Here is a 27,109-nt window from a genome sequence, read left to right on the forward strand (position 1 = left end):
TGCCAGTACAGCTGTCCCCTCTTACCTGCTGGCTTTTGAACCTGTTGCATCACTTCAAAATAAATAAATAAATTGATAGAGGAGTAGTTATTTTACTTATGATGAAGATCCTTTAAGTTTTGTGATTGTATTTATGAAGGACATGTGAGCTCCACTACTTGGTAGAGACTACCCATGGGAGAGACATCACAATTTTAAGTGCATGATAATTTCAGTTTCAATTTAAAATGTTGGTGTCATTTTTTGACTGTTCCTTTTTTTTTTCCCATACAATATTTTATTAAATTAATCTTGAGGCATTTATACTGATTTTTTTATGTTGTTTTGTTGTTTTTTAAAACTTTAATAGCTGAGTCCTTTCCAAAAGATTTGCTAAAATTATGAGGAGCAGAGTTCCTTTCTGTAAATCTTTAACTACATGGCTGGCAACAGCTTATCAAGCAGAGTTTCCCTTCTGCCTTGTTATCCTGAGGTTTCTGAAGATGTAGCCTCTTTTCTGGTTCTGTCCTACTCCAGCTGCTCCTTCTCTATTCTAAGCCTGTCTTGTTGCACCAAATAGCTTGTCTGAGTAGGCACATGACAGTTACATACCTCTTTAAAGTTCTTCACATTTTAAATCAAAATTTGTCAAGTAATTTTGATCTTTTGAGTTCTGATGTACCACTATATTAAGTATAGTTATATATATATATTTTTCCTGTAAGTGACAACAAGTTAGAATTTGGGGAGAGAGGGAGAAAGTAGGAAGAGAGAGAACTGATTTAGGACTCTCCTCAGTTTTATTAGCTTTGAAGACAAAAATAATTTTTATACCCTTCTTTGGGGCAGTAGCGTTGAGGTAGTAACAAAGGTAGAGCTGTATTCTTCATTTTAGAGTATCTTCTACCCTAGTGACAGCTGCCAGGCAGTGATGCTGTAATAATTTTTTGGCAAATAACCGATCTTACTATGTAATCAAATAAGATGAAACCCACCATCACCACATAAGGCATATTTACATGTTTAATAATGCTTCTGTTCTGATTTTTTTCCATTATGCATGTGGATTAGTGCTTGTTCTCTTTATAAACATGGAGATAGTCTCCTCAAATTCAGGTCTTCCTGTTAATATGTCAGAATACAAAATGTGGTCTAATATTTTGTGTGGACTCATGTTTTTAGCTCTAACATAATCTGCCTTCTGCCTGGTGAAGAAAAGGTCTCCAGAGATTGAAACATGCACAGACCTTAATTTTCATGTATTTTGACAATTAGTGAAAGCTGTGCTGTGAACAAAAGAGCAGTGAAAAAATCAATTTGATATGATACAACTGCCAAAACTTACTCAGATGTGCTCAGCTTGAATCTTGCTACCTGCCAAAAAAACTAGCCCCAGCTGCTTTTCAGTCCCCAGCTGGAGAGGATTTCTTTATTACATTCTTCTTTTTTTTTTTTCTTATAACAGCAAAATATATGAAACTCAGATGGTAATACCTGAAAGAAGACAACACAAAAAATGTTTGTTTTACTTTTCTTACATAAGTTGGGCAAAAATGTAACTAGTGTAAATATTTATTAACACTTTTGTCTTGAATAAGTACCCTGTATGTTTTGAATGAAAGGTAGCATTACACGAGTCTTGGACTTAAACAATTATTTAAACTATCTTCCTACAATTTAAATGTTGTAGTTTGGTTTCATGTTTTTAGGAAATCTTGCTAGCTTTTAGGTGAAATTTAATTTCCCACTGTATCTTGTGTAAAAGCTGCCAGAAAGATTGGGTGATGCAGCAGCATCCATACACTAGCTGAGTGCTGAGAGTTCCTTCAGGCTGTCTTACTCTTTCAGCCCTGTTCTGAGCCCCAAGATTCAAAAATGCTTGCATAATTGGGTACTGTTTTGTGACTTATTAATTGCTCTCTTGGGTATATAGTTGCATGTGAGCCAGATTGGCTCCTTTCCCAGCTTGCATCACTGGCAGCTGTTTTGCTTGAGGCAGATGGCTTGTAAGAGAAGCACCCATAAATTAGGGCATTGCTACTTTTCTCAAACCATTCTGTGAGTGAGAACCTGATAAGATGACGTTTCGAAGTGTTTTCTTGTATGCCCTAATAAACTTCTTCCTGTCTAAGCAGTACATTTTACAGTAATATTTTTTTTAAAGTGTTTCAGAGAAATGTAGATTCTACAATGGAGTCAGCATAAAAATCTTAAGAGCCATTGACGATGTTTTCTACACAAAAGATTGTTCTAGAAGATAAGAATATCAGAAAGGTGAAAGAGCTTTTATACTGAGAGTAAGAGCATTTCTAAGGGCTGTAGCTAGAGAAGAAATGGAATAACATGTTAAGAAAACATTAGTGGTCTACTCAAGAGTTTTAGACATATTTGCTTATAATATTTTTCTTCTGGAATTAATGCTCACAGTTCCCATGTGCTTCTGATACTTACACTTCCCATGTGCTTCTCATACTTACACTTCCCATATACAGTAATAGCTGTATTTCTACAAAACTTCTCCTAAGGAGAGAGGTAAAACTTGTGCAGTTTCCTTGTAGCCAAGCACTAGAATTCTTCTCCACCCATATGTTCATTCTGTAGTTGTGCTCATATCACTGCTCTGGCAACTGGAAAACTCCTTGCACGAGCAGGATCTAGGGACAAGCACGCAAACCTTGCCGTACTGTGTATGTCTTCACCAATACAAACCAAAACTCTTATTCTATAATCTTCATTTCTTACAGCTACATAGCAATTTCAATCCAGAACAATTTGTTTCTTTTGTCTGTTTCTTCTTTTGTTTCTGTACTGCTGTATTTTTAAAGCAAATTACTTTTTTTTTTTTCATTTTTCCTAGTTTGTTCCTCAAGGATTCTTCATTGTTGTTGACTATGCCTCCACTCCTCTAGTGGGTTTCAAGAGCCATCTTCACTCTAGTCTGCTTCTGAAATATGTGTTTCTAAGTACGTCTTTGCAGAAAGGCCTGCATTTGAGAAATGTGGTATTCGAATTGGATTCATACTCCAGGAAAAAAAGGATTACTAGAGGAAATATCAACAATTTCCTCTAGTGAAGACCTAAGCTTTTATGCTCTGATGGCAAGTTGGGAAGGTTTTTAAATGCAGATTAGGCCCAGATAGGTCTTGCGTTACGAAGAAGGGAAAAATAATTGATCTCTAATTAAATTTAGCTTGGAGAAAATAGTTTTTCTTTCTTCCATGGGGAAACAAAACTCTTCAGATGAGCTGTCAGAGCTTTTGATCTATGATATTGGTCCAAACTGCCTTTATATGTGGACCACTGTTAAATCTCTGTGCTTCATTGCCTTCTTGCCTTACCTTGAAGACGTACTCAGAAGCATCTCTGCTCACAAATCAGTCACAGAACCAAACTGTGCTTATCATGCTGTTGTTTATAAATCGCGTTTTAGTTGTTTAACGATTTAAGTCACTTAGCTTCTGTGGTTATGACAAGCGTTGGATTATTTGTTTTTCATGTTTTTAATTTTCTCTAAATGCCAGATTTTCTCATTTCACTTCTGAGAGGAAATGCTGAAATATAATGGTGGTCTTTCTGCTCTGCTGAACTTGTTGTATAATTCCTCTTTGTATGTGTGAGAGACACTGTGGGTGTGTGTATATTCTTTTGAAGGAGAGAAGGATGTTGGAATTTGGAGATAGATATGAGCTATCTCTTGCACTGTGTTCAAATCAAAATTATTCATTTCTTTTTAAACTACATTAATCTGGGGAGGCTGGGCTTTCACAACATGCTCCTTCACAGCATGTAGAAGTGAAGTGATTTAGAGCACTCAAGTTAGCATGCATATGACATAATCTAGATCAAATATTTCAAACAATCACACATTTTCTCTTTCAACTGAAATTAGCTACTGTGAAAAGACCCAGATGTTCTCCTAAAAAACAGGCTCTAAATTAAACCTGTCAGTAGTTATGGGCTGGGTGTAGAAATTACTACGATCTGTTTTATGTTGTATGTAAGGAAGGAATAAAAATAGTCCCTTTGGGACCCATGTTTCATAGCTTTGAGTGTCTCCCCCCGGCCCCCGCCTTTTTTTTTTTTTTTTTTTAATCTCTGTTGTTAAAGCATAACTTGAATGCTTTTACTTCTTCAGTGTTAAGAGAGAGTTTTGGCAATTGGTGGCGTAATTGGAATGAGGGCAACTGTGATCACAGAGCTCCAAATCAGGAGTGTCCTTTTGTGGTTGTATTGACTGGAGTCAGTAATTGGTCTCAAATGGTTGTCACTTCAAACAGATGTCTACGTACCTGTCTTTACTAACCAAGAAAGCACCACTGCAAAGTGTAGGCCAGGAAATTTCAAATCATAGCTCTGAAGGAAAGAGGGGTTTGAAACAAAGACAAGCTTTGCTTTTCTCTCTGTTAAAATGTGGAAGTAGGAAAAAAGGAAGTTAACATTAAAGGCTGTTAGCAATTTTCAGGGTTTTTTAGTCCGTCTCCCTCAAAATCTGAGAGAGATTTATGGTTTGTTTGTTTTTCCTGCCATCTACTTCCTACTGACTGATCGCTGGGTCAGATTCTCTGGTAATACTTATGGCAATTAGCCTATGTCTTGCTGATCTAATTGCCCTTATAGGCCAGCTGACTGTCCTTGGCAAAAAGAAACACAACAAAGTTAGACAGTATGAACAGACAGACTGAAGAAAGAGCCGGGGCGGGGGGCAAGAAACCATAGAAGAAATTGTACCTTCTTTCCATTTATTTCAGACAAGGTTCTGTCAACCTGTTTTTATATTTCTGAGTTTATGGCTCCTGACTTTAATCCCATTCTTCTCTTTGAAAAATTTGGTCTGTAAAGTGTCTTTATTTTCAACAAAATTCCTGGTATATAAACAGAAATGTCAGTGATTGCCAATAACAATGGAGAATCTAAATAGCATAAATAGAAGCTTTCTATGTAAAATTTGTTTCCTTTTGTCTTAAATACTAATTATTTTCTATAATCAAGTTGCAGTAAGGAGAGGGGTGTTCTGCATCTTCTGCCTACTACTTCTTAAGGGAATAAGTTATTGATTTTTTTGGTTATCCTCACTTCCAAACATTGCTGCTTGAATATGAACATTAAAGCAGTTTGTTATGCTATTTGCAGTTGGATAAAGAAAATACTGCAGTGTGAGACATGATGAAATCTAGCATGGCTCAGAAGAATTCGTACCCTTCACTTGAAGATTTGCTGTTCTCTCTTCTCCTGTCATATGACCATCTTTATTTAAGAGGACGCACAAGCTTATTTTAAAACTGTTCTCTCAGGTTATTTGATCCAACACAGTGGAAAGTGCTGGTAGGATCATTAGCCATCACCATTGAATTAAAGAGTAAGCAATTATGTAGACAGAGCAGATCACAGACCTTTGTATGACAATCTGGGCAGTCAGGAAAATGTGTAACTGTGAAATAATTCTATTGAAAGCAAATAGCGAGTTAAGTAATGGTAATTTAGAACCTCACCAGAATATTAGTCATACCTTATTTCTCTGTTCTTCTCCCGAAGGTGATGCTCATCTTGTTTCTCTCCAAACAGAGAGAAATTTTCTCTCCAAATTTTTGGAGATATAACAAATGGGGAAAGGACTGAAGTTGTTTTCATTCAAGACAGTAATAAATACTTTTCAACTTAAAACTTCAGATGCAGCCTCCGAAGGACGCTTGCTACGTATAAGGAAAGTGCTAATTTCCTCCAGAATTCTTAGACATCTTTCTGAATTTGGTTTCTTTTAAGCCCGTTCAGTGATACAGTGCTCAGTTTAGAGACATATTCTTTTGTCCTTTAGGACAGTGATAGTACAGTTGTGGCAGTGCCTGTCTTGCTCAGTTTAGACTTGCAATTTACTTTGCCAATCAAAAGTAGGCTTTATTTAGATGTACTGCTAATAAATTCATTAACTTGTTTGTTTAGTGAAGTATGATCATGGGTGTATTCTCAGGTTTGTTGGCTTGCTGTTTGCAGCTTGGTTCGGTTTTGTGTTTATTTTAATATTTGATGTTACATTCTAGTGTTTGGGGTTCTGTGCTGCTGAGAACACTGCTCTTCTCCTTGTTTGTCACCATTGAACCGCCCTGAATGTTTTGAACTAGCAGCCTGATATTCACATTTTGAAAGTGTAAAGAGAAATGAAATTGAGATATATCTATTGAAAGAGCAAAATTTCTGAGCTTATGTTTTTCAGTAGATTTTCTGAGCATTTCTGCATTTCTGTTGCATTTCTGCAACATTGGTGATTTTTCTTCATTTACTTTGTTGCTACTTACAGCTTACTGATGCTTTACTATGACAGATGTGATAGACAGTAGTGCCATGATATGTTTTAAGAAACTTGCATGGTGTGTTTAGGTACTTCACATGCATGTTTCTGTACATATATATGTATACACACACACTAATATATATAAAGCCTGAAAAGGAAATGATCAGTCTTATCTCTAAGTTTTGAAGAAGATATGTAAGTAGTTTTTGGTGAAGGAGAGCTGGGTCATTAGGGTCATTTATTCTGCAAAAGGAACAAGAGGATTAAGTCTTGCATTTGAGCCATAACCAAATCTGGTGGGATAGGTTCAGATTTATAATAGTTTGTATCATGTATAGGGAATGACTTGGTTGTGTGGAACTTTCTGGAGGGAGTGGGAAACTGCTGCTGCCCTTGGGAACATGTTGGGAATTTGGGCAGGGGGAGAGGAGAAGCTTTCAGACTACTAGGGTGGAGGAAGAATGAGATTTACAGAAAGGAGCTGGCAGCCTGCAGTTCAAAGACAGAGGAGCAAATCCATGACCCAAGCCTTGGAAGGAAACTTCCTAAGGATACAGAAGGACAGTATGGTTTGCAACCAGGAAAACTGCTGAGATGGGTCCATTTTTATAATTACTCGTTTTGCATTAATTGGAGATCAATCTGGTCTATTGATCCCAGGTTTTTCATCTTTAATAACAATCAGAAGTAGCATTTATTTCAGAAGTGGATTTTTCCCTTCTGGGGTTCTCTGCCAGGTTCTGTCAAACTGCAGCTTGGGCCTCCTTAGCCAGAGGATGATGTGTCTGGGCCGTGGCTAGTAGCCACGGGTTGACCAGTCTCAGGGAACTTCTTTTGAAATATCTTTGGTTACACTTGGCTTCTGTAAAAACCTGCAGCAGGGAGTGTGATAATTTAACGATGCAGTGTAAGAGAAACACCCTCTTTGGCATGTTTTAAGCCTGCTGCCAGCTGATCTAACAACATGGCCCTCACTCGTACTTGTGAACAATAGTGACTAGCCATTCCTTATTTACCTTCTCCATAACACTGGTAGCTACGGAGCGCTGTTATACCCCTCTGTTTTCTTCACACTTGACGGATCCCAGTCTGTGTAGCTTCTCACAGTAGAAGCTGCTCTATAACTTTGATTTGTCTTATTATCCTGTCCTTTTTTATTTCTTCCATATTTCTATGTTTACACCCACTTATATTGTGGATGTAGCACGGACTTATGCAGTGGCTGTGGCTTTTCTGTATTGTCTAATCTTTCTTTTCTAATATTTCACTAAAATCTTTGAGCACTGGGCTGATGCAAATGACTTCAAGATCTCTTTCCTGGCTGATCTTCCTGATATTTCCTGGCAGTACAAACCCAGTTTTCTGTATATATAGTTAAAATTTATTTTTGTTCTCAGCATTTGTTCATTAGTTATCACCGAGTTTCATCAGTGTTTTATTGCCTGTTTACTCATTATGTTATCATCTTTTGATGCTTTTTCACAATCTTCTCCGACTATCCTCGGAAACTGTATGTCAACAGAATGTTGACACCTCAGTTTTTTATTGCCTTTTCAAATCACTTTATGAGAGGGTTGACTAGTATAGATCCCAGCCTGAATCTTTGAGGAAGTCCATTTTGATTTGTTTTTCTTTTGTGTGAACTTTCTACTGGTATTCTTTGCTTTGTACGTTTTAACAAGTTCCTAATCCAGAAGAGAGCTTTCTGTTTCTTTCTGTGTCTGTGTGGTTTCTTCAAGAGCATTAATGGGAGACCATGTCAAAGTTTTTTTGCAAATCAAAGTGCACTGGCTGGCTGGTTCACTTTTAATCAGTGTGTACCGTCTGTTTCAGAGTCCAGTAGGTTTATAGGATGTGGAATCCATGTATGAAAATTCTACTGATTTTCTGCTAATATTTCATTTAAATATTTAAATAGTCTAAACTCAAAATCTATAAATTCATTTTTTAAATTTAATTTATTTTTTTTTTCCTTCCAGTTCTTGCCCGTTTCCTCTTATAGCTTCCCCACATTCATCTGCATCCCTTTAAAAGGTGATGTTATACTCGGTGCTTTCTGTTCCTCTGGTACAAGACACAATGTGCAATTGGTTCTACTATGCAGTATAGATTTTACTCATTTGAAGGTTACTATAATAAAATCTTATCTTTCATGTGTTGGATTGGGCATGAATAAATATTTGATTATTTATTTTGGCCAGTCTTCATCCTAGTTTAATTTGTATGTGTTTTACAAGGGTGTTTGATTAATATATGCATTTTGAATGTCATAAGTTAACTGATAAATTCAAAACACTCAAGTGAGGAAGAAATTCTAATGGCCACATTTCATTAAATGCTGTGAAAGATATTTGTTAGTATTAATTTCAGAATGAAATCTGTAATTACTCTAATTAAAAAAAAATTTTTGGCTTTTAAAGCATAAGGTGGATAGTTTCCAGGTTTAAGAGACATGAATAACTATACAATTATTTGTCTTTCTCATAAAGATCATGAAGGTGTATTTTATTTATTTAATGGAATAGACTATTACAGTGGTCTGATAGGTATTCCTTTGTAAAAGCTTTTTTTCATGTCTCATTGAGACAGTATTTTTCTAGTCAGATAGTGCTGAGAACCTCAGCATCCCATACTTTTTCTATGGCTAGTGTTAGTTTTAAATTCAAGGCATCTTCTTTTCTGCTTTTAGGAAAAAAAACTTGAAAAGGATGAAAAATTCTAGGATAAGCTAGTTGAGAGTTGAATTTATTGGAAAGAATATAGAAGTAGACACAGATGAATGTAGGCTCTTTTTGTTGGGTTCATCATATTAATAACTATTTTGAAAAATATAGTCCAAAAGAGACTTCATAGCAAGTACCCTAAAAGCTATTAGAAAAAGAGAAATGGAAGAATTACTGGTATTCACCAGGGAAAAGTTACTTAGCATGTATTTGTAATACATGATGGATTTATTGGGTATGCTGTGCTGCAAGCTGGTCATAAATAATACTTGTACCAAATGGCAAATGATATTCTCACTGCAAATTTTGTAATTTTGGGACCTTTATGTAATTTTCACAGTTCTGATGAATTTGCTAAGTGTCTTGCAGTTTAAAAGAACATCACAATACTTTTCTGCTTGTATAGAAAAGGCTGGAGAGCTGTTCTTGTTATTGTACAATCACTGGAAGATACTTGACCCATCTTGACCTCCTTCTTTCATGTTAGTTTCTCCATTTGAGTCATGCTGCCAAAATGAAAAAGTTTTTTGTTAACTGAGTATGTTTAAGATCAACTCAACTTGATACATTGCAAGTCTTTTATTTATTTATTTTTGTTTGTTTGTTTGTTTGTTTTTATTTGGGGGGAGGGGGGGGGTAGGGAGTAGAGGGGCATATCAATTCCAGTCATCAAAATCCTAGAAAAACCTGACATAGAAACAGAAGCTTGTATGTTATTCAGAATAAGTAACAAGTCAATTTCACTGTTTTTCACTTTTGTGCTAGGATTTTACCAGTCTGTGTTGAGAAACCTTTGCAGTAAGAATGTTGTAACTAGCAGTAACCTGTGGTCTGTGCATGGGGTAGCAAAGTGGCTTAGAGAATTTAGAAGTCAAAACACTGGAGTGAAAACGGGCTTTTGGGTATAATTTTCCATTACCTTTGATTATAGTTGGTTATACAGTTATATCTTCACGTGTGAGAGAGTACTGAGAGTTTGAACAGAAGAATGGAACATAATTTATGAAAAGGCTAAAGAAGAAAACCTGTAGTTTTGGAGATGCTGATTGCAGGAGGAAATTTTGTCAAAGCCAATCTTTTTTTTTTTTTTTTTTTTTGATGGAAATGTACCTTAATTTACCGCATTAACAGAGAGTGAAATTCAACTTAAGTCTACCTAAGTCAATCAATTCCAGAAGGATGTGCTATTAAATGTTATAAAAACATAACATTTCACAACAACTTCTGGAGTCTTACAATATTTTTTCCCTCTTAACTGAAATCTGAGCTTGTTCAGCACTCAGTATTTTCATTCACAACTTTGTTGCAGCATGATTAGTAACTGGTAACAATTACCAAGGTATGCTGCCTGCGTTATCTCTTCCTAGAAGAAGGAGTTTATCACAAAGCAAGGTGGAATCAGGCATATGGTCCTCTTGAAATGCTGTGGGGAATCCTTTATTAACATTGCACTTGCAAGGTTTGTTATAAAAAGTTATTTGTGCGAGAAGAGCACAGATAAAAGCACAAAAACAACCAACCAACCAAAAAAACCCAACACCAGTTATCTGAGCAAGACCCATAAACAGTTATCTGTGCAAAGCTCAGCATTTTGGGGACAAAGTGGATCTCACCAAGTAGTTTTTTTTAAGCTAGTCTTCTAACGTTTTAAAATAATAATCCCCCCCCTCCCCTCCAGTTGCTTAGGAAGACGCCAGCTAAAATACCACTTAACATGAATACACTACAGAAAAATAAATCGGCACTTTCTGTAGAATGCTGCAATTTGCGTTCCCTCATTCTTCTCAGTTTCTGACAGCAATCTGTATTATGTTCTTCAGAGTTTCAACATTTTTCTCCCAGGAGAGCTCATCTTATATTTCCTGGCACTGCAGCCAGAAACTTGTCAGTAAGATATTTTTTAATACCGATTTAACTTTCTCTAACACAATTACTCTTGTAATCAGAATGATAATTACAGTCTTTCATCTGTTTTTAAGTTGTTATTTTTAATTCTTTAGCTTGAGCAACTGAGAATGTCATTAGTTCAATCCCCATGTATAACTTCCAACCATAGCACTACACCAATATTTATTTTCTCTCATGAAATAGTATCTTCTTTGGCTTCTTGACCGTCTTCTCCCAGCTTACTTCCCTAACTTTAATGTCTGTAATGTTACTTTTAGTCGTCATCTTCCTTGACTGGGTAATTTATTGAAAGAAAAAAACAGTGATTTGTGTAAAGCTTGTATCTTGTGGCAATTCTGTTTAGAATATATAACAATGATTAATGCAATCATATTTAAAAAAAAAAAAGTGGTGGTGTTTAGTAAATTAGTGTTTGTTGTTGTTTTTCTACATTGAAGGCGCTGTGTTTCTGAAGTGTAGCCTGGAGGATTTGAAAATACTGTCTCATCATCCAAAAAAATACTGTCTCTCGTGCCTGCAGGTAGCTGGAGAAGAACTGTAAGGTTTTGTAACAACGAATCATTCAGTGGGTAGTCTGCCAGAATGCAGTGCTGATTCCTTGCTGTAGGAATTCAAGGCCATTGAATGGAGCAGGTTGACAGATTCAAAAGGAAAAGGAACTTTGCATAATCTGTAAGTTGTGAAATGCTTTTGTGCATGATATCCTAACTGTCAGAAGTCTACATGGATTCTGAAAGAGTGATCAGAGATATGCAAAGACCAAAAAAATCAGTAAAGAATATTCTGAGAAATTGCAGATAGCTCAGGAATATTCTCATCTTGAGGTGGCTGTGATTGTCAGTGGCAAGATAGTGACTAGATGAACAGATACGGTCTAATTTACTTGGTGTGAACCATTCTCATGTTCCCTGGTAACTTTTGGCTGCAAGAACTGTACAGCTTTAGTTTATGCTGCTTCTTGTAAAGCAGGAGTCGGAGAGAGCAGAGGACTGTGTTTTTGTGAGATTTTAAAGAGAAAGTTTTAATCGAGAATTTTTCACAAAGGTGCTTTTTCTCCTTTTCTTCAGCTCAGCACTTGAAAAAAAACCCTACCCACCATCAAGTAACGGCCATATGAAGTAGTTTCTCTCAGTTTCCTATGGAAACAGATCTGAGATACATTCTCAAATCTCTAGTGTAATAGGTGGAAAAAAACACTTGATTTGAAAAAAATAAGTTAATAGAGGAAATCAGTTCATGTCTAAAGTGTTTTAGTTACTGCATTAAGAATCCATCCACATAAGACTAGTGCACATCCATCTATTGCAGAAGGATGAAATTTAAGGTTGCTGTCTCGGTCTGTTGCACTAGCAGAGTGTCAGCACACCAATAAAGGTGTGCTTTTACTGTGCATTATTTTTAATGTCCATAGGTAGATGTGAAAAGGATGCTTTGGGAACAGCTTCTAGATTATATTTTTCATAAAAGAAACACAACTTTAAAAATGGTTTTAGGTTTTGGATGACAGAAAGAGAAGTACAGAATGCCAGAACACCGGAGCAACTGCTGGATCAGAGATGGGAGCAGTAATCCACCTAGCGCTATTTCTTCCCTTTGATGGCGATTAGAACCACATGCTCCAAAGGAAAATGCTTGTAATGGGCAATTAAAGGATCTGCACATAGCAGGCTTTTTTTCCTCTGCCCTCCCTCCCCCAGTTGCCATAAATTACTGGTTGGCCTTTACTCTGACATGCAAGTCTGACAAAACCTAGAAGGAACAGGAAATGACCTAAGTGTGGTTTTAGCCAGTTTTTTTCATTAGCTACATAAAGGAGGGGGGAGAGGAAAGAAAAAACACACAGAAAAAAACCACTTTCCCTTAATAAGCAAAACACCTTTTAAACCTTTTCGAAACATTTGAAGATCTCATAAAATATCGAAAGGATGTTCTGAGCAAATAAAACAAACAAAAAAAAAAAGAAAAAGAAAAGAGAAGAAATCTGTAAACTTTCTGCAACAGACAAAGTGGAAGCTGACCTGCTGATACTCCTGGTTACAAAAGCAGAAGTATCATGTCTTGTTTAAAAAACAAAACAAAACCCAACCAACCAAATAACAAAAAAGTATTATTCCACCCACCTGTAAGCATTAATGTTAACTTTCTCAATAAGCCTGCTAAAGGCTTATTTGAAAGTTAACCTAACCTATCAGTGGAGCGTTTTTCCTCTGTTTTTGTATCTGGTGGGTATGTTGGAGTCTAGTGAAAACATTATGGTAGCCAGGCATCTGTGTGCTCCTGTCTCATTCTTATCTGTGCAGGCAAGTATGTTGCACATCCTATATAATGTATCAAATAGATATTTAATAAAACAAGTAGGAGCAACTCTCTTTCCATTGAAGGAATATTTTAGATTCCTTACAAAAGCGAGGATAATGCCTTTCATGAATGAGTTCAGTCAAGTCAGTGGAAGAGGCCAGGACGTGACCATGTCTCTTCACTATAAGCAGCCAGACCTCAGAACCAGGAAAGCACACTCGCTTTCTCCTCAAAGGGCGAGCCTATCTGCAGACTTCACAACCTGTTACCCATTTTACAGCCTTGGTCACATAAATTGTATAGAGTCTGGAAGTGGTAAGTGCTAGGATTCTAAAAAAATCCTATTTTTATCCTGTCCCATTTATTTTCCTCGGAAGGTTTAGAGGTTAGTGAAATATCATCGTGACTCTAAATGCCTTAATTATCATACTGAATGCTTTTCGAAGTGCCATATCTTGCCTTGTTTGTGATAATCTTCTCAAGTGGCTGTTGTTCTGGCTGCAGCAGGGTGTTGTCTTATCTAAGTAATGCTGCTGCTTTGACAAAGTCATTGTTTGGTTGTATCACCATTAGTCTTGTACAGAATATAACTTTACTTACTGGAATAGAGTTTTTCAAAATCTGCCATTTCTACACAGAGTAAAAAAAAATCGTATTAAATAAGATAGGACTTCTAGGTTATATGCTGCTGTGTTTGCTTTTGCATCATGAAACTACAGGGATTTATAAAGCCAATTGATTTTCAACTGTCACAAAAGAACATTTAAAAATAAAAGCAATGAACCTAGCATCAGTCTTGGTTGACAGGCAGTCATTAAAAGAAAAGGATGTGTAATGCAACCTTTCTTGGATTTTTCAATAAATTAGTTTCTCATCTGGTTGTAGAATTCTGCTTTTGAATGAGGTGATGCTCTACAGAGTTGATTTCTGAATCAAGTTGCTATGGTGTTGGTTTCATTGTTTAGGTAATTCTCTGTTGGTTGCTATGGAAATGCTTATTTACGGAGCTGATGCCTAACCATGTCAGCCAGATGCTACTAGCAGCTGGGAACCTTTCATATTTCATCAATGAAAGACTTGGTCAGAAGTAGAAACTCATTTTTCTACTCACTTGTTCTCCAAGAAAATCTGAGAGCATGGAACGCAAATGGGTGCTGTCAAATCAGATGAGTTTTCTTCTTCCCAGCGAGCATTAGCAAGCACGCCGCATCTCCTGAGCGACATTGAAACCAACGCCTCCTGTTACCTGCGGTAGGCAATCAGACAGCACAGTCACTGATGTTAGCGGTGTGTATGGCCTCATATGGACTGCACACTTCAGCGCAGTAGGGTATGTGGCATATTTCTAAGTTATATTCTAGTTTGAAAACTGCTTTTTAGTTTTATAAGCTCTGAAACTTTTTTTGTAGTCACTGCATAAGCATGGATATTGTCCTTTGTATAACTCTGGAAATTTTATGCTTTTAAATGCATAAAAGTAGGTAATTCTTGACTAGTTAAGATATTATGGATTTGTATTTTATGTTAAGCTAAATTACTCTCAAAATATCATCACAGCTATGTACCTAATATAGTATGACTTGAGCATTAAAGCTGAAAAAAAATGTTTAAAAATGCTTGAGTGTCAATAGTAATTTCAGTGGTTCTAACTTGAGCAAAGTAAAACCTGTAAGCTTTTATTGTGCTTAAACTTTTAGAAGATTAAAATGCTCCTCAAACAAGTCTTTAGCCAAAGGGAGCTGTGGCAGTCATGGGAAGAAGATCCAAAAGGATTCTCCCCCCAGCTTCTGGAACTCGCCCGTTACAGGCCCTGCGAACACTGGCTGCACCGTGATAGGAACATAACTTTCTGTATAGAAAAATATTCTAAAGAAACAAACAACCTCCCCCCCCCTCCCCCCCAAACTGCCATTTTTCTTTGACTGTTTTATCCCACTTTTCACCTGGTTTTTGTTTATTTAGGCTATAAGCTCCTAGGAAGAGTGATTTTATTTTTTTCCTTACTTTTCATTTATAAAAATTACAATTGCTTGTTCCTGTTGCTGCGTGAACTATAAACTGTATTAGGAAAGGCCTTTAATGCTGTTAACTTGTGTACATTTTTAACAAATGTTTCTGGTGTTGCTAACAACATGTGCTTTGCCAAAGTGCCATGCTTAAGCTTTGGTAATTCTCAGGTTGTTATTCGACAATCAGCCTTTTTCTTTTCTTCTCATTTAGTTTCCTTCTTTTCTTTCTGTTCTCTTGTTCGTTTTCTCTTCCTTTCCTCTTCTTCCCTCCTCCTCCCCCCCCCCCCCTTTCTTTTCTGTTTCTCCCAGTAAATTACAAATAGTGTCAGACTCACTGATTCTTAAACTCTTATGTTCAAATTGTAAGGCATTCCTCTGGAGTAATGGAAATGCTATTTTCATTGTTTGAGAAACTCAATATATAAACCAAAGATATCTGTCCAGGTCTCCATAGATCTGACTAAACATCCATCGAACTGAATATAGCAATTCATTCCTCAGAATAGTGACTCTAAGTTGGTTGTTAAGCTTTAACAGTTATTTTCCAGCCTTTTAACTTTATTTCCAGTGATGTAAATTCCCTCTGTGGTACTCTTAGTCTGGTTGACACGTTTCTGTTCAACCTAAAGCCATCCTCAGCCAACTGCGTCTAAATCAGAAAAGGCCACTTGTACTTCAAGTTCCTGTAAGCTGCTTTGTCTCATTTTAACTGCATTGAAATTTATTTTATAGACTAGACAGATTTGTTTAGTATATTTAAGCAGATACAGCCCCTGACTGTTAATGAACATACTGTTATAGGTGTTTGATTTTTGTTTGCTTGTTCGTTTTATTAACTTTATTTCAAAAACATGACCAGCTTGACAGGCAATTAGATAAAAACAGGAAAGTGTGCTCATTGCTCCAGGATGATCAGGGAGTCTCCAGGATTAGCATCGGGCTGAGATGAGAATTTATCCTGCAGGCTGACTGGTAATTTGTTGTACATGATTTTGGGGGGGAAGGCTGTAGCTTTCTAACCTTACCGGAAATTCATAAGCATTATTAGAGCTCCCCACAATTTTGTTTTTGAAGGAGCTTGCGGTCCTGTGACTTTTGTGATGGTGGCACTGCAAATTGATGCTCGGAAGAGGTGTGTGAGTTGCTAAGCAGAGGTTTGCAATGTAGCTTGGAGCCTTAATGACTCAAGTCCCTCATAGGTCAGGTGTTTCTTGATGCAGGAGGTAAGGAAGAATGTTGTGTGCAAGTGGGTTACAAAATCTTGGTATTACAGAGCACAGATCTTTCTGCAACACGTCTAATGGTTGCAAAATCACAAATTGCTGAGGCTCTGCCTAAGACCTATTTTAAGGTCTGTTCACATTAAGTTAAAATAAACTGTACCCTTTTACTCCTGTTCTGCTCTAGGATTGATGGATTAATGCAATTCTGGGAATACTTTGTAACTTTCTACAGATGATCCACAGTAATTAATTAAAGGCTTAACTGCCAAACTCTCAAAAATAAAAATTCTGGAAATGCAGCTTTTTTTTTTTTTTTTTTTTTTTTTTTTACTATGCCAGAGTGAAGTTGCAAGGCATGGTATTAAGCTAATTGAGCTAAATCTGGTGGGTAGTGAGAAAGTAAGTATAGCTTCCTTACAGGTACTTTCTGACTAGAATGGTAAGGAGTGAAACAGAGATGATTTTGTGAAAAGTAAAATTTATCAGCTGATAACCTTTAAAACTCATCCCTTCCCTCAAACCATTTCAGCTCTGCAGAAGGTCTGTGAAAGAATATGCTGCTGGTTTCTGTTCCTTTCTCTCCAAGTCGTTTTGGGGGCAGGCTTTCTGGATTTGAGTGCCATCTTGTGGTCTATTATCAGCTTCTAAGAAAAAGTAATAAACCCCCCTCTCATTATTAACCTGTGAGGTTTTGAGTAATACAGTGATTTACCAAGTTGTATTTACCATGGAAAAATATTTATTGTGGGGGGGATTGGACTAGATGATCTTTCAAGGTCCCTTCAAATTCCTAACATTCTGTGATTGTGATCTACACTTTTTCGCTGTGCTTGGTGGAAGAGATTGTTACTTTGCACCTACAACTTTCATCAGCTAATTTAATTACTTCAGTGTGTGCCACATGGAAGGGGCTCTGAAAATTTTACAGCTAACATAGACTGTGCTATCCTGGTAGCTGCAGTGAAATAATATACCTGTCTTCTCTCAGGACATTTGGCTTTTAATTAATGGCAATGGATAATGAATTTATATATATATATGTGTATATATATATATATATGTTGGTAACACGTAGGTGAATTTGTGTCTGTTTATTTCAAAACTGTTTTAGTTTGTTTTCTGTGAAAATTGAGATCAGTGGCAAAGCTCAATTCTTCTGGTTTAAATGCCAATAGAAAATTTTCAGTCATGAAACCAAGCTGTGAAATTTTTCATTCAAATAAAGTTGTGTGGAAAATTGTGTGGTGACCTGCCATTTAATATAGCAATTCATTATTTGCATTGGAAGTAGATTTTGCATGAACTGTGTACGTTATTTTACCTTGTGTATACTGTATCAGTATAGGACACAAAGTTTAGCAGGAACACTTTTCACTGAGTATTTTATGCCTCTCAAACTTTGAACTTTTTTCTCTACCAGCGTAGAGCTAAAACAAAAAGGAAGCCTTTGAACTTCTTTAGTCCTATGATCGATTCTCCAAAATCTTAACAGCACAGCTTATATGAAAGCGTGTAAGTATATGTATGCACATCTGTATGCGTGCACAGACAGACATGCACACAAGAAAGATCCTGATGGCTGAAAGGATTAATAAAGGATGGGTTGTGTCATAAAAGGAGCTGCATTTAAAGGCTTGGTACAGAAACTTTCTGGAGTTAATAAAATGCCCATGCTGTTGCTAAGATCTTGCTTACAATAAGTAAATAAAATCAGCTAAGGTACCACGTTTCATATTAGAAGAGCTGGGGGAAGGGAAGCCTCCCATGTGTCCCGTAATGGAGGTTGCAAGCAAGCTGACAAGGTTGCTGATGCAGCTAACAAAACTCGTGCGGACACCCGGTCATCCTGGCTGGTTAAGACAAAAGTCAGTGAAGCGGATGGGCACAGTCACCATGCCCATGCTGAGCACACAATGAAACCACAAGGTCTAGCTATGTTTGACTTAAGTAAGCGTCAATCTGGAAAGAGAAACTTAAGAATGAAGAAGAGTTTTTTTCATTTTTTAAAATTTTTTTTTAACTGTCCAGCTGGACAACCAGGAGGTAAAAACCTTAATCTTTAAAATGATCTGGCTAAAACCTAATGCCTCATGCAAAATGGGTATGGCCAGGTAGTGTTGGTTGCAATTGTCACGCTCCTCACTGACAGGCTAACAGTTACCTTGTCTGTTTATTTTTTCAAGTCTTGATGTACGAGGCAAAGGTAGCTAGGTTAATCACAACCCAAAACCTCGAATTTTTGATTCTTGGGTCTAGATCTGCTCCCTTCATGTAATAAGGCCTTGTTATAGCGTAACTTGTTCCCAGTCTAAGCGCATGCCTAGCAATCAGTTTTCACAGCAAGTGGATGTCATCACTAATAACTTTAAATGTGATGTTTAATGGTGTCTGTGTGAAGGTAACAGAAAAGAAAAGGAGCCAGTGAATGCTGCCCTTGCCTGAGTGCCACTGATGCTCAGCCCGCAATTCTTTACACTTTCTACACCTTCTGCTGGACCAGTGCCAGTCTGGAACTTTGAGACTGCCTCATGAAAAGCAGTTAGTCTTGGAGGAACAAAACTAAACAGAGCTCTCACCTATTTTATTAAAAAAAAAAAAAAAAAAAAAGGCAGGGCGGGGGGAGGTAGGCAAACAAAAGTTCCAGGACTGCAGAATATGAACTAGCATGCAGGGATATTGATACCTCATTCATGATCTGTAGTTATAGATGGAAGAGAGGAAAAAAGGGTTGTCTTTATATTCATTTAATTTGTGAATGCATGTTGCGCAAATGAATTCATTTATCAGAATAATTAGAACCTTGTCTACCAGGATATTTTAGTGCCTGTCAAGAAGTCAGAAAGACTGAACACTTTTGAAACCTAACAGACATCTGACTTTAATTTCTTTTATGCTGTTTTGATTTTTGCTCCCTGTAGAAGAAAAGTTAAGTGAGCACTGTTGACATACTTGAAGCTGATAGTATCTTTAGATTGTGTTGCTGACGTTTCTTTGTGGGTTTGGTGGGTTTTGTGAAGTTATTTGGCACGTAGATCTGTAGCCATATTCAAGTAGAAACTAACAAAACACTCCTCCTGCAAGATAATGCTTTTTAAAATACAGATAAATTGTTTTTAACCTGAAGTACTGGGAAGCCTTTTGGTTTTATTTATTTATTTAAGTGAATGATGTTAATGTAGTGCTTTCTGAACAGAGTTTACAAAATTGCTACTGTTTGAATTGTTTTGAAAAGAAAACAAATGTTTTAAATTGCATTCTCTACGATATGTTTAAGAGAATAGAATATTAATGCAGCTGGTATAGATTGCTACAAGCTGTGAAATTCATGCAGTTGTGTTAAAGAACTATTTTTCTGCTTAGTTTCTATTTATATTTCCTACAATATATAAATACAATGAACTTATTTAACTTCTAGCCAATGTCATTACAGATGCTATATTTCATTAGATTTACAGAGCAGGGAAAAACAATAGTCACACAACCTGACCATGTGTACGTAATAGGTTGTTGTAATTTAATGTGACTAGTGACACTGGATCTGTGTAATAGGCATTTTTTTCCACAGAGCTGCTGCCGAAGTTCTGAACGGTGGACAAATAGTTGATGCAATGTATTAGAATTCTACCAAAACCTTCACAGTTGTAACTGTGAAAATAGGCCCAGAAAAAAATGCATGCAAATCAGCTTAGTTAAAGACTAAAGACATTCATTCAGAATGGTAATTTTATCAAAATCTGTATATTCATATGGAACGCTTATGTAGGGAAGTGCATGTACTGCCAGGAGATATTTGTTTTCGTAATTTCTGTGGATATATTTCTTTACTCCTTCTGTTGTATTTAATTTTTATTTAATATCTTAATGATGGAGAACAAATGTATAAAAAATGAGTTGGGACTTGGACTCAAAAAAGATCAAAATATTGCACAATATTTTAACATTTATTATTTGTAATATTTATTTTTTATTAAAAATATTGAAAATGAGCAAAATGTGAGTGCAAAATATTGTACTGGGAAGGTACTTGGACAAAGTGACAAAGATGGCCTGCTTTCTCAGCTGGAGAGCACTTGGTTGCTGCTTGCAGCCCATTTCACAGTTTAGTGTGCTAGTCAGTGCGAGGCCACCTCCAGTGATGCTAGTTCCCACCTTGATGGACTTAGCTGTATTAAGGACTTTTCCTGTTATGGACCCACTCATGCATGTGCATATCTCAGATGACTCTTCTCCCTTCTGCTGCTCCTCTTAGGAATTAAAAAGTGAAGGGCTTTTTCCTAGATTGTCCTCTAAAAAATAAATGTGTTCTGTGAGCAACAGAAATAGCAAATGATGATTTTTAGGGCTTTCTGTCCACCGTTCACCCCGTACCTCTGTCACAATATCTCAGCTTCCTTACATTCAGTGTTTCCTCTGAGCCTCCTCTGACCAAAATGGCCAATAAAATATTATGACTCATGAGTATGTAGGCTCCCCTGTTGGTCAGATGAGTCAAAAAGTTATGGGACAAGAAAAAGATGGAGGAACCAGACAGGCAGTTTGGTTGCTCAATTATATAATATATATGCTCAGTCTTCTATTTATATAAAGACATATGTCTGCCCCATATGTAAAATATTATTTATAAATATATATAGCTTTTGTAGAAATTCTTGTCTAAATATCTGTCCTACCACGGAATTGCTAGCTTCCATCTATCGGCTGTTGCAGGGTCCTTGTTCATGTATGTTAATAAACTATATAAAGATTCTATAATTGGAGTAATAAGTGAGCTTAAATGAAAATTAGAGGTTCAAACCTACAGAAATTTTGTTGGTAATCCCATGTATGCAGAACCATTTGAAAAATTTCAGTGGCTTCTTTTTGAACGCTTTTTTGACAAGCTAGGTAAAATACATGGGAAAACTTTTGTTCTCCTCATGCATTTTTTGTAGGATTTTAATATTGTAGTATTTTTAGTTTTTTTTAAAGAAAAGTCTTTCATCTGTTTTTATATTTTCCCATTTTTTTCTTAAAATTTTATTTACAGTTTCTTAAATTGTATTATTCACAACTGTGTCAAATATTCTATGAATTATATTTTTCATAGATTTAGCAAAATTTCAATTTGTAAAAATTCTGAAACATAAATTTGTTGATGAGGATGTTTAAAGTATTTCCTAATCATGAAATTTATGGGATTTTCCTAAAAATAGAATTGCAGTGAATTTCTACAGTTAGAAATTCCTGGGACTAAATTAAAACAAATGCTGTGCTATAAGCTGTTCCTTTCATGGATTTGAAAATTAATGCAAAGTGTTTCCTCTAACTTGTGTTTTACTGTTGTGAGCTTATTGCAGCAGTTTATTTTATTAGTACAGGTATTTACTTGTAAATTCACTTTAATGTTGAGACACCTATTATATTAGTTTTTTTACTCTATGCTTGTGTACTTCATGTAGGAAGTTCTACTGTGAGATTTGTCAAGCCTGGTACAGCCCACATCCTGAAGGGAAAAGCATATGCTATTATGCTTCTTTTTTCTCACTACCTTTGGAGTATATTTTATAGTTTAAGGAGGAAAACACTGTTGATACACTTTTCCTTTCCCAAGTCTAGTAGCTATATACTGGTTCTCTTGATAATTTACCTACGTTTATAAAATATATTGGAGATTTTAGAATAGATTTGCTTATATAAGTCTAGGTGAATAGAAACAGGGAAGCTCTATCACCGAATAATTTAGTGTGTGTCTCAGATGTTCTGTCAACAATCCAGAAATATTGAAATAAGTCTATATATTTATGTCATCATCAAGACGTCTCTGTCATACACAATTTCTTCAAATGTTTCTTTAGGACTTCTGCTGTGGTAGCATTAACTGAGAAAATGACCTCATTTTCATATGAAAAAACATGAAGAAAGAAGCATTTTATGTTACCTCATGTAATCAAGATTTATTCTGTATTAACGTATCACCTGTTACTCTTTTTTTTTTTTTTATACAGATGATACTTTGGGATTGGGATTTGAAGCAATGGTACAAGCCCTATTACCAGGTCAGTGTGTTATGAATTTAATTATTCTTTTATGAATTTGTCTGAGTACAGACTTCTCTGTAAACTGTTAGATTTATCTATGGATATTTTCGTTACCGAAGTTGTCCTAGTACTTTCTAGCTCTACGTATCTATGTAGCAGTAACTAACTATTTAGCAGTCTGACCAAGGTGACAAGGATCTGATTTTGGTGGTGTACATGAGACCAATATCAAACCCAGTTAATATGGGAGTGTGGGGGGATTTTTGTTGTTTTTGTTTTGTTTTGTTTAAACAGTCATTAGCATAAGGTTAGGGAGTGATTCTCCAGCTATGTCATCAAACTCAGGCCCACAAGGATCTCACCTTTCTTCCTGATTGCTTGTTTCTCTTTCTCTTTCTTGTGTCAGTACTGGCATCTAATTAGCTATTACTGCTCATCTTCAGGGAGCTTTGCCAAATAAAAACTAATGATAGTTTTTGATAAATTTTTTAGGATTTGTTTCAGTAGATTTAGAAATAATAACAATAATGAGGTTGTAGAAGTGGTACCTCTGTGAAGGTCTTTTAAATTTTTTTCCACCAAATTTTCTGTTGGTATTGGAATACTTAATATGGAATACTAAATTTAATTCTAAGAAAAAATAATAAAAAAAATGAGAGAAGAATAATTGAGACAGGTTCTTTATTTTAAAAAGAGAAAAATAAACTGGTAGCTAGCTTTGAATTCTGAAATATTTATCTTATTGCATGAGAAATATTTGCAAAAAATTTTTGAGGTATTGTCTATTGTTTTTCTGTAAAAGAAAATTATTTTCTTTATTTTTTAACTTGTAATTGGATAAGATGCTTATTTAAAAATTAAAACGAAGTGAAACTATTTGTCATGTTGATAGTTTGCAACAATTCCATCTGTTTTAGAATGTTGGCAGTGGAAATGGAGTTGATCTTTCAGTACTAAATGAGGCTCGGAGCATGCTAACAGACCTCCTGACTGACCCATCCCTTCCACCGCAAGTGATTTCTTCCCTTCGAAGCATTAATAGTTTGATTGGTGCATTCTCAGCCACATGCAGGCCAAAGGCCAATCCATTCACACCATTTCCTGGTTTCTTCCCATGTCCTGAAGTAGAAGATCCTGCTGAAAAAGGAGACCGAAAGCTGTTCAAGGTCAAATGACTTTAATTGTCACTATATATATGTGTTGCAATTTAAAAAAAAAAAAAAAGAAAAAATCATCTGGAAACAATGCTTCTGTATTTATAGCAGCTTCATTGCTGAGTACCTGCACTATGCTTAAAGTCAAAAGAAAGAAGATGTGAAAATTCGTTTTCTGAAATGCAGATGTATACCAAGGTGCAAATTCAAATGATTGATGGGTAGACAGGTAAAAAGCACCTGTCTGCATTCTGAACACACTTTCTCAAAATAAACACAGGGTTTAAAAAAAAAAAAAGCAAATATTGTTAGAACACAATATTTTCCTATTTTCTTCTTATATGGGTTAAACAGGGCTGTTCTTATTTCTCTTGCATTCTTGCTCTAACAATTGTTAGATATGTTGACTAACCAATTACATTTTTTTCAAAATAAATTCATTTTTTGTAAACATCAAATTAACCATCAAACAGAAGTAAATCAGCTATGTAAAACATTCACTTCTTCCTACGGAGCACATCACATTGTGGGGCGAGTGTGTAAATCTATTTATTATACGACACATTAAGGAACATGGTGGAAAAACATTCAAATATACAAACTCAGCTGTGGTGCACCAGAGCTAATAATTCTAGAGTTGCATGGTGCTGACAGCTCGAAACTGGTTATTGCAGAGGCTGGTGCAGGAAGTCCCTGCGCTGCAGGTGCTTCTACTTCCAGGCAGTGGGCAGGTTGCCCCAAACTGCTCAGCTTGTTGGCTTAGTATTTCAGGGTCAGATAAACTGCTTCATGAGCCAGATTCAGTGCAGGTATTGGGGACTTATTTCAATATTGTGCTAACACACGTGCTTGTTTCAGGGAGTGGACTTTTCTCTTTCGCTGTTGGGGATTTTCAGCTCTGCTCCTCGTGTTGCAAGAGAGCACACAGGTTGGATTGATATGGTCCACTGACACAGAAGTCCATTCTAAGCCTGAGAGCACATAGTGCTCAATGTTGCGTTATAACCAAAGGCTGGGCTCAAACAATTTGCCTGCTTTCCCTGGGCTAAATGCCCAGGGTAGAGGAATTTTTGAGTTTGCTTTACAATTACAACTGTTTCCTCTACTTTTCTGGAGATTGTCTTAAGACATCAGTCCATTCTATCTTTGTTAGACAATTCATATATGCAGTGTGCCGTCGCTGCCAACCAAGCTGCTTACTGCATACAACTTCATATTTGACAGATTTCAGATATACATTTTGATTTTGTTTGCTTACACTATTTCTGCCTAGCAAATCGCTCTTCAAGAGTGCATGGCTTAGTTGACTCCTGTTGCTCCCTGTCTGAAGATTTTGCTGTAACTGGTTTAGGTAGGTTAGCAGAATATGCTCCTCTGGTTCTCCTTGTAGTAGAGCTGACTGGTTAAGGACTACTGCAGGTTTCTGTGGGATATGGTGGTCCTTATTCTGTCCAGTTCCACCTTTCTGGCTGTGCCTACTGCTTTTTGCAGCAAAGCAAACAGGGTCAAGGTGCATCTCATATCAAAGACTCAAAGCAGTCTGATTTTTCAGGGTGAGAAACTAGTCGTGTGTGTCAACAGCTTCATTTTTTTGAAGTATATAGTAGTGAGTTAAGTATGATCTTTGATCAACTGATGAAGCTTAAATTGCAAAGTCAGTATTTCTGCAAACCTTCTGAAGAGCTTGTATCCAAGGGTCACCTGTCCTCATACATGACCCTGCAGACCTTATTCAATATTGCAAGTATCCCTTTGTGTTTTTTGCTTTACATACTTTTTCCTGGCATCCTTTTTTTTTTTTTTTTTTTTCCCCTCTCCTTTGTGAGGTCTAGTTCCATGTATCTGAATTATGTGGAACACCCCCACCTCCTCACCGCTCATTGTGTGACCAAGTTTAGGGGCAAGTTCACATGTGGATTGTGGACTGAATGCAGTAAGATTTCTTAAATTTTATTAGAATGCAATGCATAGGTTTTCTGCGCAATGAAGGCAGATATGCCAGAGCTAGCTTTGCAGTTTCAGTTCAGTGATCTTATTTCTGTTACTTAGCTTCTCTTAGTTAATATTTAAACATGGCTATACATTTTTGGGTGTAGTTCTGTAAGGCACAGCTAGGAAGTCCTGAGTTATTTCCATACCAGAACCATTTTGAGTGCTGTTGTCCTGCAACAGAGGGCTTTGTGTCCAAGTACAATGGTGATTCCATGTGTTTGGGCTGCAGCGTGTCTAAACTAACATAGCTTCAAGGCTGGGAATGGAGAGGTGTCTGGGAAGCCTCCTTGGAGCTGTGATGCCAGTATGCAAACAGAGAGGGAGCCCTGATGTTACACAGCCTGATGATACACAGCTGACCCTGTGTATTGTGCATTGCCCCTTCAATATGTTCCACAGTACATGCATTGTCCTTTCCATATGGCCCACAATACAAGCATTGTCAATTTTTAGTATCTGAGCTATTGCCATCTCAGGCTATCCTGGATGCTGGAGAGCTGGTTGTGTAGCCATACAACTGAAATGGGTAGAAAGATTATCCATAATCCTACATCAATCCTACATCAATTGACCATCTCTAGATGACCTCCATTTTTAAAAGCACGTGAAGAGTAATTATTGGACCATGTGGATTTCAAAGTACAAGTACCTTTACATATTTTAATTTGGGAAAAGAAAACAAAATTATTTGCAATGAGCAAAATAATTTTAAATTTTTTGATTTTGATTTTTTGATTTTCTTAATCAGTAAGAGTGAATATGAGATACCTTGCTTCCTGTTTCACTATAAATGATTAACAATAAAGTGTCACATCCTATCTTCAGAAAGTATAAATAAAGTTTTTTTGTTTAATTTCAATTATGTAAATTTTAACCATAATTAAATTATTCAATAGGGATTAAATAGCAGGAATAGCCTACCAACACCACAGCTGAGACGAGCTTCAGGAGTTTCTGGCATTCCACCTATAGAATCGCAACCTTCTAGATGGGAACGGAGTAACAGTAAGAGATCTCATCAGGAATATAACACATCAAGGTAAGCACCTAACCAGGTTTTAGGGGTAGAATAATAAATGTTGTTCTTCAAAAATATCAATTATCTGTAATGTTGGCACTTGTCAGGGGAAGTATTTAATATAAATTGTAGTATTTAAATGTAAATTTAGTATTTATTCTTGTAGTTGAATTAAGTCTCCCAATTCTGACAGCATAAATTGGAAAACATTTCAAGTTAGTAATATACTATACTTTTGTAACTCTGGTCCCAACTAGAAATCAGGTTGTTCTGAGGTTGAATGGTGTGCCCTGTTGCACTGAGTGGGACTGCGTATCAGTTTTAGTAGGAAATGAAAACTAAGTCCAAAAAAATTTCTTTTGCAATTGTGTAAACTCTAAATCATTACTGACTTTATCTTCTTCCTTTTTATTTAAAATAGGTATCACTTTCCAACTTCCACATATCCAAAAACTGTATTTCTAATTAAAAGGATTACATAACCTTCTTGTATTTGGTAGCC

The 27,109-nt window shown here is 36.3% G+C and overlaps 1 protein-coding gene across 20 annotated transcripts in view; it reads left to right on the forward strand.

Annotated features, from left to right (window-relative positions):
* PDE3B (phosphodiesterase 3B) overlaps positions 1 to 27,109 on the forward strand; it is a 107,876-nt gene that overhangs the window by 43,630 nt on the left and 37,137 nt on the right. For 18 of the 20 annotated variants that reach the window (XR_014585182.1, XR_014585183.1, XR_014585184.1 and 15 more), the window contains exons 2-4: positions 22,411 to 22,461; positions 23,361 to 23,609; positions 26,486 to 26,628. Coding sequence is in view for 2 of the 20 variants with exons in the window: in XM_083838644.1 (XP_083694770.1) it covers positions 22,411 to 22,461; positions 23,361 to 23,609; positions 26,486 to 26,628 (443 nt within the window). In the remaining 18 variants the exon portion in view is untranslated. The remainder of the gene's footprint in view (positions 1 to 22,410; positions 22,462 to 23,360; positions 23,610 to 26,485; positions 26,629 to 27,109) is intronic. The other 2 variants (XR_014585181.1, XM_083838645.1) reach the window with 1 other exon arrangement.

The sequence above is a fragment of the Anser anser genome, assembly GCF_964211835.1.
Source record: "Anser anser genome assembly, chromosome: 5".
Taxonomy (NCBI): domain Eukaryota; kingdom Metazoa; phylum Chordata; class Aves; order Anseriformes; family Anatidae; genus Anser; species Anser anser.